At 54.2% G+C, this 12298-nt stretch overlaps 1 protein-coding gene across 1 annotated transcript in view; it reads left to right on the forward strand.

Annotated features, from left to right (window-relative positions):
* LOC142280597 (uncharacterized) overlaps positions 1-12014 on the forward strand; it is a 56558-nt gene extending 44544 nt beyond the window's left edge. The window contains exons 4-5 of the mRNA XM_075332757.1: positions 10818-10868; positions 11432-12014. Of these exons, the coding sequence (XP_075188872.1) occupies positions 10818-10868; positions 11432-11553 (173 nt within the window). The 3' untranslated portion in view covers positions 11554-12014. The remainder of the gene's footprint in view (positions 1-10817; positions 10869-11431) is intronic.
* The last annotated feature ends 284 nt before the right edge of the window (positions 12015-12298 follow it).

The raw sequence follows: 12298 nt of genomic DNA on the forward strand, positions 1-12298 counted from the left end.
CAGAGATGATCACAGCAGGTGGCACAGAGACGTCCACTGCGGGTAAGGCCGGTGACGTCCACTGCGGGTAAGGCCGGTGACGTCCACTACGGGTATGGCCGGTGACGTCCACTGCGGGTATGGCCGGTGACGTCCACTGCGGGTATGGCCGGTGACGTCCACAGCCGGAGGGTACAGATGGCACTACGGTGAGATAGAGTATTAGTAACGGGCAGGAACACATGGATAAACGTAGTACAGAGGGGCCTGAACACTAGCAGGGCTCTAATAGAAGCGTTGCTCGGGCGCCTGTTGTCGGGGGAGGTGAACCTAAATAGTCTTTAGGTAACAGGTGGCACTTCCAGAAAATGAGGCACTGCTGCTTTAAGAAAGGGGGCGTGGCCTCGCGTGCAGCCTAGAGTTGCTCACTGCAGAATTGTGTGTGGACGGGAGACAGGAAGAAACTGCAGCAGCTCCAGGAAGAGGACGCCTGACCCGGGAGTGAGCAGAGCCTACAGAGCCATGGTAAGAGGAAGCACGTCGCTGCCGGGGGCTGGGACCGGCAGTGCACGTGGGGGCCATGCTGGGGCTGGGCAGATGTGAGGGAGAGCGCCCCCCTCGGGATCTGGCAGGACCAGGCGCTACAGTACCGCCCCCTGAAGCCCCCCACTCTTCAGGAAGCTCCGGAGGAGACGAGGAGCATCCACGTTCTCAGCAGGTACCCACGTCTTTTCCTCAGGACCGAACCCCTTCCAGTCCACTAGATAGTAGGTTTTACCTCGGACCTCCTTAGCCGCAAGGATGGCTTATACCTCGTATATGTCGTCATCGCAGACAGGAGGAGGCGAAGTACCAGGATCACTGTGGAAATGGCCCAGGACCACCGGCTTGAGGAGGGACACATGGAAGGAGTTCGGGATGCGAAGTGTAGACGGCAGCTTCAACTTGTAGGACACATCATTGATCCGTCGGAGGACTTCAAAGGGACCAATAAAGCGGGGACCCAGCTTGTAGGATGGCATCTTCAGGCAGACGTACTTGGATGAGAGCCAGACTTTATCTCCGGGCACAAAGGAACATCCAGACGTTTCTTGTCAGCGTGTGTCTTCATGCGGACAGAGGAACGTTCCAGAGCCGACTTGGTCTCAGCCCAGACGGCGGAGAAGGACCTCACGAGGTCATCAGCTGCAGGGTTGCCTGAAGAACATGTCACAGGGCACGGCACTTTGGGTCGCTGTCCATACACCACCTGGAACGGGGATTTAGCAGAGGACTCACTTTCATGATTGTTATAGGAGAACTCGGCCCATGGAAGCAGTTTGACCCAGTTGCTATGGTGTTCGTCCACGAAGTAGCGGAGATAGTCAAGACTTGGTTAATGCGCTCCACTTGCCCATTGGACTGAGGGTGGTAGGCAGAAGAAAAGTCCAATTGAACATCCATCATTTTGCAGACTGCTCTCCAAAACCGAGCGGTGAACTGGACCCCTCTGTCAGAGACGATATGTAGAGGCAAGCCGTGAAGCCGGAAGATGTGTAGAATGAATAGTTCAGCAAGAACCGGAGCAGACGGTAGCCCGGTGAGTGGTGTGAAGTGGGTCATCTTGGAGAACCGGTCCACCACCACCCAGATGACTATGCAGCCAGACGATTTTGGCAGGTCCGTGATGAAATCCATGCCGATATGTTGCTATGGAGCGGATGGTATGGGTAAGGGAAGCAAAGGGCCTGCTGGAAGAGTCTTCGGGACCTTGTTCCGGGCACAGGAGGAACAGGATGAAACAAAGTCCTGGACGTCTTGATGTAGCCCTGGCCACCAGTAATACCGGGATATCAATTGCAGAGATTTCTTTTGACCCACATGACCTGCTATTCGGGAAGAGTGTCCCCACCGGAGTACACGTTCCCTATCGACCTCAGCAACAAACGTTTTACCGGGAGGAAGGTGGTGCATGTCAATTGTTGCCGCCATTAGCTTGGAAGTTTCAATGATGTGCCGGGGTTCATCCTCCTGATCCACTAACAGGAATGATCGAGACAGCGCATCGGCCTTCAGATTCTTCTCGGCTGGACGAAAGTGCAGAACAAAATCAAAGCGGGCGAAGAACAAAGACCATCGGGCCTGTCGGGGGTTTAAGGCTGCTTTACACCAGACAATCTATCGTGCGATAGATCGTCGGGGTCACGGTTTTTGTGACGCACATCCGGCATCGCTGGCGATGCCGGCCTGTGTGACACCTCCTAGCGACGCAGTATCGCTCACAAATCGTGAGTCGTGTACTGCTCGCTAGGTTCCATAATATCGTTTAATTTAGTTGATCATCGTTTCCGTGGTAGCACACGCCGCTCCGTGTGACACCACGGGAACGATGAGCAGCTCACCTGCCTCCCGCGGCCGCCGCCGGCTCTATGTGGAAGGAAGGAGGTGGGCGGGATGTTTACATACTGCTCATCTCCGCCCCTCCGCTTCTATTGGCCGGCGGCCGTGTGACGTCGCTGTGACGCCAAACGTCCCTCCCACTCCAGGAAGTGGACGTTCGCCGCCCACAGCGAGGTCGCACGAGAGGTAAGTATGTGTGACGGGGGTTACTGACTTTGTGCGCCACGGGCAGCGATTTGCCCGTGACGCAAAAAGGACGGGGGCGGGTACGATCGATTGTCAAATCGCACAATCGGTCGTACCATGTAAAGCAGTCTTTAGCCTTTGGGCTGTCTGGAGATATGCCAGGTTCTTGTGGTCGGTATAGATGGTAACTGCATGCAATGACCCTTCCAGCAGATATCGCCATTCCTCCAGGGCCAACTTGATTGCCAGCAACTCACGGTCTCCAATAGAGTAGTTTCGTTCCGCTGGGGAGAAAGCCTTAGAAAAGAAGCCACAGGTTACTGTCTTACCCTCTGACATTTTCTGTGTAAGGACCGCACCGGCTCCGGATGAGGAGGCGTCTACCTCAAGGATAAACAGCTTGTCAGTGTCGGGTCGGTGTAAGGCTGGAGCAGAAGCGAAGGCTCGTTTAAGGGACAGGAAGGAGTCTTCAGCTTCCGGGGTCCACTTCTTTGGGTTCTCCCCTTTGCGAGTGAGAGAGGATATGGGGCGTACCAAGGACGAGAAATGTGGGATGAACTGCCGGTAATAGTTGGCGAATCCCAGGAATCGCTGGATAGCTTTCAACCCTACCGGACGGGGCCACTTCAGTACGGCTGACAACTTATCTGGATCCATCTTCAGACCGGTATCAGAGACTATGTGGCCAAGGAAGGGTAGCGAGGTCTGCTCAAACAGGCGTAAAGGCGATTCTCCCTCAATCTCCGCAGGACAAGACGGACATGTCTTCGATGGGTATGCAAGTCCGGAGAGAAGATAAGGATGTCGTCCAAATACACGACTACACAGGTGTAGAGAATATCACGGAAGACGTCGTTCACTAACTCCTGGAAGATTCTCCCTCAATCTCCGCAGGACAAGACGGACATGTCTTCGATGGTTATGCAAGTCCGGAGAGAAGATAAGGATGTCGTCCAAATACACGACTACACAGGTGTAGAGAATATTACGGAAGAGGTCGTTCACGAACTCCTGGAAGACCGCCGGAGTGTTACTGAGCCCGAAGGGCATCACTCGGTATTCATAGTGCCCGTCACGAGTGTTGAACGCGGTCTTCCATTCGTCTCCCAACCGAATGCGGACCAGATTGTACGCACCCTGGAGATCTAATTTGGAAAAGATCTTGGCACCTCGGAAGCGGTCCAACAATTCCGGTATAAGGGGTAGTGGATACCTGTTTTTTACCGTGATCTTATTCAATCTGCGGTAGTCAATGCAAGGCCGTAGACCCCCATCCTTTTTTCCCACGAAGAAGAAACCCGCTCCGGCGGGAGAGGAGGATTTTCGGATGAAGCCTCGTGCTAAATTCTCCTTTATGTATTCAGACATGGCTTGGGTCTCTTCTCGCGACAGTGGGTAGATGCGCCCACGAGTAGGGGTTGTCCCGGGGAGCAGGTCGATGGGACAATCGTAGGGTCTGTGTGGCGGCAACGTCTTGGCTTCCTTTTTGTCAAAGACATCGGCAAAGAACCAATAGGCGGGAGGTAACCCGGGAAGGCTGACCGGTTCGACTGGTGGGTGCGGAGGATGCACTGGTTTCAGGCAGTTATTGTGGCAAGTAGCACCCCATTACAGGATGTCTCCGGAATCCCAGTCCAGCACTGGCTTGTGTGACCGAAGCCAGGGTATTCCCAGAAGTAGAGCATGTGCCATGCCAGGGAGTACGTGGAAGGCGATTGTCTCATAGTGCAGCAACCCCACTTGCATTTCACAGTTCTCCGTGATGTGAAGCGGTTTTCCATCTACCGAAGCAAGACTGATGGGGGTAGTAAGACGTCGGACAGGAATCCGATGTAGATCCACCACAGACTGTTGGATAAAGTTCCCGGCAGAGCCTGAATCCAAGAATGCATTTTCTGACAACCGGATGGAACCGCAGGACAGGGATACGGGTACATGGAGAAAAAGAGAGGGCTTAGCATGACCTAGAGTGGCCTCTCCAACGGACCCTAGGCTTAGTAGTTTCCCGGCTTTACTGGACAGTCCTGAATCAGATGTTTGGCACTTCCGCAGTAGAAGCACTCTCCTGCCGTTCTCAGATTCCTCTGCCGCAGTCTGGACTTAGTGACGCGATCGACCTCCATGGGCTCGGGCGGAGCAGAAGGCCTGGTGGAAGGAAGCGACATTGGCCGTTGGAAGGTGGGTGCAAGACGCGGGGTTCTTCTCGCCCGGGCGACTTCTCGGGCACGCTCTTGGAAGCGGAGATCGATACGGGTAGCCAGAGAGATCAGCTCTTCCAGGGTGGTAGGAACATCCCGGCCGGCCAGTTCATCCTTAATTTTTCCGGATAATCCTTCCCAGAAGGCAGCTACCTAAGCGTCATTGTTCCACTTGAGTTCCGAAGACAGGGTGCGAAACTTGATTGCATACTGCCCCACTGTGAGATTCCCCTGGCGGATTCTCATAAGCGAAGAGGCTGTAGATGAGAGACGGCCTGGCTCATCGAACACCTTACGGAAGGTATCCAAAAAGACGGACAGGACTTGAATGGTCAGGTCATTCCTCTCCCAGAGCGGATTCATCCAAGCCAGAGCCCGACCAGTCAGATGAGACATGATGAATGCTATCTTCGAGCGATCAGTCGCTCGCTGCAGAGGCGACAGCTCAAAGTGCAGGGAGCATTGGTTTACGAAACCGCGACACAAACTGGGATCACCTCCATACATGGGTGGGGAGGCCAGGCGGTAAGGAGACATGCATGTCGACAAACCCGTAGAGTCAGTGGTTGTTGAGGAGGCCGGGTTCTGCAGAGCGTATAGACGGGAATCCACGGACGCCATATATTCGGCCATGCGTCTCTGGGCCTCATGCTGGCGGGATAGCTCCTTCTGTAATTCAACTAGTTGGGAACCATCAGAGGATCCGGAGGTTTGCATGGATGCCAGACAGGATTCCACGGACTTCATGTGAGCCACTAATCTTGCTTGGGTCTCGTGTTGGCGTGAGAGCTCCTGTTGCAAGTCGGTCAGGGGGTTAGCCTTGATCCCGGCGGAGTCCATGGCCCGAGCAAACTGTTACGCTCACCGAGGAGCAGCGAGCGTCCGGAGGTGGACTCACTGGACTGTGCCCCGGACTCCCCTGAGAAGGCGACCAGCAGCGAACCCCTATACAAGGACTGTGCGGTGCCTCCCCAGAAGGCCTAGAAGCACGGCAGCCAGGAACCGATGTAGGAGTCTCTGTACGGCCAGGCGTAGCTCGGGTACGACGTCCGCAGCAGGCAGAACATGGGTGTGGCACCGGAGATGATCACAGCAGGTGGCACAGAGACGTTCACTGCGGGTAAGGCCGGTGACGTCCACTGCGGGTATGGCCGGTGACGTCCACTGTGGGTATGGCCGGTGACGTCCACTGCGGGTATGGCCGGTGACGTCCACTGTGGGCATGGCCGGTGACGTACACTGCGGGTATTGCCGGTGACGTCCACAGCCGGAGGGTACAGATGGCACTACGGTGAGATAGAGTATTAGTAACGGGCAGGAACACATGGATAAACGTAGTACAAAGGGGCCTGAACACTAGCAGGGCTCTAATAGAAGCATTGCTCACGCGCCTAATGCCGGGGGAGGTGAACCTAAATAGTCTTTAGGTAACAGGTGGCCTCTGAGGTCACTTCCAGAAAATGAGGCACTGCTGCTTTAAGAAAGGAGGCGTGGCCTCGCGTGCAGCCTAGAGTTGCTCACTGCAGAACTGTGTGTGAACGGGAGACAAGAAGAAACTGCAGCAGCTCCAGGAAGAGGACGCGTGACCCGGGAGTGAGCAGAGCCTACAGAGCCATGATAAGAGGAAGCACGTCGCTGCCGGGGGCTGGGACCGGGAGTGCATGTGGGGGGCCATGCTGGGGCTGGGCAGATGTGAGGGAGAGCGCCTCCCTCGGGATCTGGCGGGACCAGGCGCTACAACATGTAGTGTAGGGTGTAATGAGCGATATGTACGTGTGTTGGCCAGGGATAGGGGGTACTCAGATCCGGGCCAAGGGGTCGCTTCTGAAGGTATCACGGTGGCGTGACCCGGTCTGTGATCCCAGGCACCACAACAAAAGGGTGATTATATACAGGGGAGATTTGGTAGTCTATGTTCCGTGACGCCACCCGTGATGTGCAGTGAGGTAATGGAGCACCGCTGCTGCCAGTCTCAGGATCCCAGGGATGGTAATGGGCAGCAAGTTGGTGATTTTCCCTCCATAGGTAAGGTGTTGATGTCTCGGGACCCCGGTGTGATGGATTGGGGAGTAACGGGTGCAGTCCACGGCTTGGACCGGGTGGTGCAAGAGTACTCACAGTATAAGGCAATAACTGACACAAGAATTAAACAAGTTGCTGGTAACTGGTGCCCATGGCTGCTGTGAGGACGAGTCCCACACCCGTGTGTGAAATTCGGGTGTTTTTCTCCTGCCTGGTGTCTGTGTCTGCTCCGTACACAGGAAGCGGCTGGACGATTCCTGAGGCCTTCACTGCCACTTCTCCTAGCCCCACACAGGGGCTGCTTCCAGCCCTCTCTCCTCCTGCAGACTGACTGAAACTACACTCTGCTCTCCCCAAGCTCCTCTCTCCCCCTCCCATTTTCCTGAGGAGGGGGCGAGTGGGGCCTGATTGGCTGGTGTGTATTGGTGTGGGAAACTCCCCAAGGGAGAGTGAGCTCTGCACCATAAAGATGTATGCAGACCTCTGTGACACCCTGGTTTTGCCAGGGGGGCACACTCCCAATACAGACCATCTGCGGGCTGTCCAGCTACCTGCAGTTATTAAACGGGAAAAAGGAAAAGTTAAACATTACAAACATGCATCTTTCCACATCGGGACGTATGTTTGCTCAAACTGTGAAGTGTTAACTCTGCTGCCGACGCAGCTTCCCAGGTAACTTTCCCACAGTCCAGCACAGGGCAGCACGGGTCCCCAATGCCACGTCCACTCACGATGACACTGTCCAGAAAGACCCCGTCTTCCACTGCCTGCAGTGCGGGTACGGTGAGCCGGGCTCTGCAGCAGAAACTGTCCTCACTCCTCACAACACCCTGCCGTCCTCCACCAGGAGCTCCGACCCCTGATGGCGCCCACCGAGGCTCCGACCCCGGCGGCGTTCAACAAGTCGGGCAGGGTCTGGCTCCTTCCACCCGACGTACCGGATGGCGTCCCGCGGGGAACTCAGGGACGTTCAAAAAAGGAACACGGGTTTTTGTAGCAGCGGGTCCTTTAAAACTTTTAAAATGTTCAACTTTTAACTGTCAACTTGCGGGTAGCCGTCCATGTTCCGCTACCGCTGCTGCTGCCGCCGCTTCCAGTACGGGGGACGGGTTCTGTGCTCCGCCTCCTGCTCAGGAGCCAGGCCCACTTGGTTACCCTCGGCGCCGGCTACAACCGGCCTCGCTAACTGCCGAGGGCCCCATCGCTCAGTGGCCTGCTCCTCCTCTCTGCAGGTGCACTCCGGCTGCTCCACAGCCGGGATGGGGTACCTGGGAGCGGCTGGCGCCGCATCGGGGGCAGACTTCCGGTCGGGTGTCGCCTCTGTTGCGGCCGGGCGGACTGCCGGAGCCGACGTCATATCTGTTGCTGTTGCAGCCGGGTGGACTGCCGGGGATGACGTCATTGGGGTTGCGGCTCGCTTTTCCAGGAACGGGATTAGGCAAAGTCCTGGCGTCCCTGCCTTTACAGTCCTGGTTACATGAACTGCAGTCCCTTCCTGCTGCTCCCCCTTGGTACTCGGGAGCAGTCCTTCTAGCAACTTTTAAAGTCTCTCTTTCGCTTCTGGTCCTCCGGAGCTTCACTTCCGCCTGCGTTCTCAGGGGGCGGAGCCTCTTTTTTGCGCCTACCACTCGGGGAAGAAGGCGCCAAGCTGTTGTTTTTGGTGCCTAAAATGGCGGCTAAAATGGCGGACTTCGGGACTTTTCCTCAGCGGGACGCCGCTGACGGACGGGACAAGGCGCACTTCCACCGGCAAGTGGATGGGTTCAATCCTGTTCGTGACGCCAATTTGTATCGCCCAGGGATAGGGGGTACTCAGATCCGGGCTAAGGGGTCGCTTCTGAAGGTATCACGGTGGTGTGACCCAGTCGGGCAGGGTGTTGATGTCCTGGGACCCCGGTGTTATGGATTGGGAAGTAACGGGTGCAGTCCACGGCTTGGACCGGGTGGTGCAGGAGTACTCACAGTATAAGGCAATAACTGACACGAGTCCAAGAATTAACCAAGTTGCTGGTTACTGGTGCCCACAGCTGCTGTGAGGACGAGTCCCACGCCCGTTTGTGTAATTCGGGTGTTTTTCTCCTGCCTGGTGTCTGCGTCTGTGTCTGCTCCGTACACAGGAAGCGGCTGGCCTATTCCTGAGGCCCTCACTGCCACTTCTCCTAGCCCCACGCAGGGGCTGCTTCCAGCCCTCTCTCCTCCTGCAGACTGACTGAAACTACACTCTGCTCTCCCCAAGCTCCTCTCTCCCCCTCCTGTTTGCCTGAGGAGGGGGCGGGTGGGGCCTGATTGGCTGATGTGTATTGGTGTGGGAAACTCCCCAAGGGAGAGTGAGCTCTGCACCATAAAGATGTATGCAGACCTTTGTGATACCCTGGTTTTGCCAGGGCGGCACCTACGTGTAGTGTAGGGGGTAATGAGGGGGGTGTATGTGTAGTGTAGGGTGTAATGAGCGGGGTGTACGTATAGTGTAGGGTGTAATGAGGGGGGTGTACGTGTAGTATAGGGTGTAATGAGCGGGGTGTACATGTAGAGTAGGGTGTAATGAGTGGGGTGTACATGTAGTGTAGGGTGTAATGAGTGGGGTGTAGGTGGAGTGTAGGGTGTAATGAGCGGGGTGTACGTGTAGTGTAGGGTGTAATGAGCGGGGTGTAGATGTAGAGTAGGGTGTAAGAGTGAGGTGTACATGTAGTGTAGGGTGTAATGAGCGGAGTGTATGTGTAGTGTAGGGTGTAATGAGCGGGGTGTACGTGTAGTGTAGGGTGTAATGAGCGGGGTGTACGTGTAGTGTAGGGTGTAATGAGCGGGGTGTACGTGTAGTGTAGGGTGTAATGAGCGGTGTCTACGTGTAGTGTAGGGTGAAATGAGGGGCTGTACCTGTAGTGTAGGGTGTAATGAACAGGGTGTACGTGTAGTGTAGGGTGTAATGAGCGGGGTGTACGTGTAGTGTAGGGTGTAATGAGCGGGGTGTACGTGTAGTGTAGGGTGTAATGAGCAGGGTGTACGTGTAGTGTAGGGTGTAATGAGCGGGGTGTACGTGTAGTGTAGGGTGTAATGAGCGGTGTCTACGTGTAGTGTAGGGTGAAATGAGGGGCTGTACCTGTAGTGTAGGGTGTAATGAACAGGGTGTACGTGTAGTGTAGGGTGTAATGAGCGGGGTGTACGTGTAGTGTAGGGTGTAATGAGCGGGGTGTACGTGTAGTGTAGGGTGTAATGAGCGGGGTGTGCGTGTAGTGTAGGGTGTAATGAGCAGGGTGTACATATAGTGTAGGGTGTAATGAGCGGGGTGTACGTGTAGTGTAGGGTGTAATGAGCGGGGTGTACGTGTAGTGTAGGGTGTAATGAGCGGGGTGTATGTATAGTGTAGGGTGTAATGAGGGGGGTGTACGTGTGTGTAGTGTAGGGTGTAATGAGCGGGGTGTATGTATAGTGTAGGGTGTAATGAGCGGGGTGTACATATAGTGTAGGGTGTAATGAGCGGGGTGTACGTGTAGTGTAGGGTGTAATGAGCGGGGTGTACGTGTAGTGTAGGGTGTAATGAGCGGGGTGTATGTGTAGTGTAGGGTGTAATGAGCGGGGTGTATGTATAGTGTAGGGTGTAATGAGGGGGGTGTACGTGTGTGTAGTGTAGGGTGTAATGAGCGGGGTGTATGTATAGTGTAGGGTGTAATGAGCGGGGTGTACGTGTAGTGCAGGGTATAAAGAGCAGGGTGTATGTATAGTGTAGGGTGTAATGAGCGGGTGTATGTGTAGTGTAGGGTGTAATGAGGGGGGTGTAGTGTAGGGTGGAATGAGGGGGGTGTAGATGTAGTGTAGGGTGTATTTAGTGGGTGTATGTGTAGTGTAGGGTGTGATGAGGGGGGTGTAGGTGTAGTGTAGGGTCTATTTAGTGGGTGTATGTATAGTGTAGGGTGTAATGAGCGGGGTGTTCGTGTAGTGTAGAGTGTATTTAGCGGGTGTTATGTGTAATATACCGCCATTGTGCTGGTTACAGCTGTGTGTTCGTTGCCATGATCTGTGTTACTAGCAATTATTGTTTTGTTTTTTGTACCTCAGGAGTCTCCGCTGATGATGAAGATTCAAGGAGAAGGAATACACTTTCAGGAGGTAGAGGACCTGTGAGACATTTGTGATGTCACCATATGAACGTGTCCTGGGTGAGAGGCGGTATTGTCAGTGTCATGAGGAAAGTCAGGGCAAGATCATAAGGACAGAACCATCTGCAGAATCAGCAGGCAATGAAAGGGTTAAATAGTCCCGAGTCAAGTCCAAGCATTAATCTGAAGAGTTACCCTGCAGATGGTAGATGAGGGGCCGGGAGGGTGCACTCGGGGCAGGAAACACAAGAACTGGCATCAGAGGGGTTACACAGGGCCCTGTGCTCCCCATTGGGCGCTAAGTGGGGTTGGTCTTGGAGACCACGGGCTGGAAAGTGTGACGTAATCTGGATACTTAGGAGGGAAGACTGCTCTGACCAGGCGCAGGCAGCGGATACAGCCGGGGCTGGAGCGGCAGAGTCCCGGGTACAGGAGTGTCCAGTAGGGTGTGATCAGAGGAGGCAGCAGGCAGATGGTGGAGGAGGCCGTGTTTGGGTGGATTCCTCTCTTATTGCTGGTGATATTTTCAGTTACACGTCTTCCTGATCTCCTGAATTTCTCTCCGTCCTGTAGGTTTTCTCCCGTGGTCTCCGCACGTCTTCACGCACGGGGCGGTGTGCGTCCTCTTCTCTCTGCTGCTGCTGGGTCTCCTCACTGACCTCTGGAAAATAAAGAAACGCTCTAAAAGCGGATGATGAAGAAAGAGGCGTCACGGAGAGGAGACGTCAAACCGCGCCTGGCGCCAATATAACGCACTGCGGCGCTGACAAGCTACACATCTTCTGACTGCTAATGTAGTTATTACATGAGGCCACTGTTAGGGCACCGCACTTCTGTCCCAGCCTCATCCTCTTCTATAGGATTCTGTTCTGCTTGTGATGTTATAATATGGAAAGGTCTGGAATGATTACCCTGCAAAATATCGCCACATAGTGCCAAAATATTACTGACCTGTTCATCCCACAAAGTAATGACATATGGTGCTAAATACGGAACATATCAGGACGACGTCTACAAGGAGCTTGTACGTCTCCCCGTGTTTCCTGCCACACTCCAAAGTCTGAATGTAGATTGTTAGCTCCGATGGGGACAGTGATGACGTCTGTAAACTGCTGTGGTAATAATGGCGCTGTATAAGTGAGTAAAATATATAACAATAGTATCAAAGTCTTACTGTCATATATATCATAGAGAGCAATGCCAAATACACCGTGTGCAGAATTATTAGGCAAGGTGTATTTTAGAGGATGTTTTTTATTATTGAGCACATAGTTGTGGATCAATCACCCAAAAGACTCATAAATATCAAAGCTTAATATTTTGGCAGTTGGAGGGGTTAATATTTTGGCAGTTGGAGGGGTTAATATTTTGGCAGTTGGAGGGGTTTAGATTCGGCTTCTTAGGAGGATCTGTTTGTGCAGGTGACTATTACTGTGCAGA

Source organism: Anomaloglossus baeobatrachus, chromosome 2, assembly GCF_048569485.1.
Source record: "Anomaloglossus baeobatrachus isolate aAnoBae1 chromosome 2, aAnoBae1.hap1, whole genome shotgun sequence".
Lineage (NCBI taxonomy): Eukaryota > Metazoa > Chordata > Amphibia > Anura > Aromobatidae > Anomaloglossus > Anomaloglossus baeobatrachus.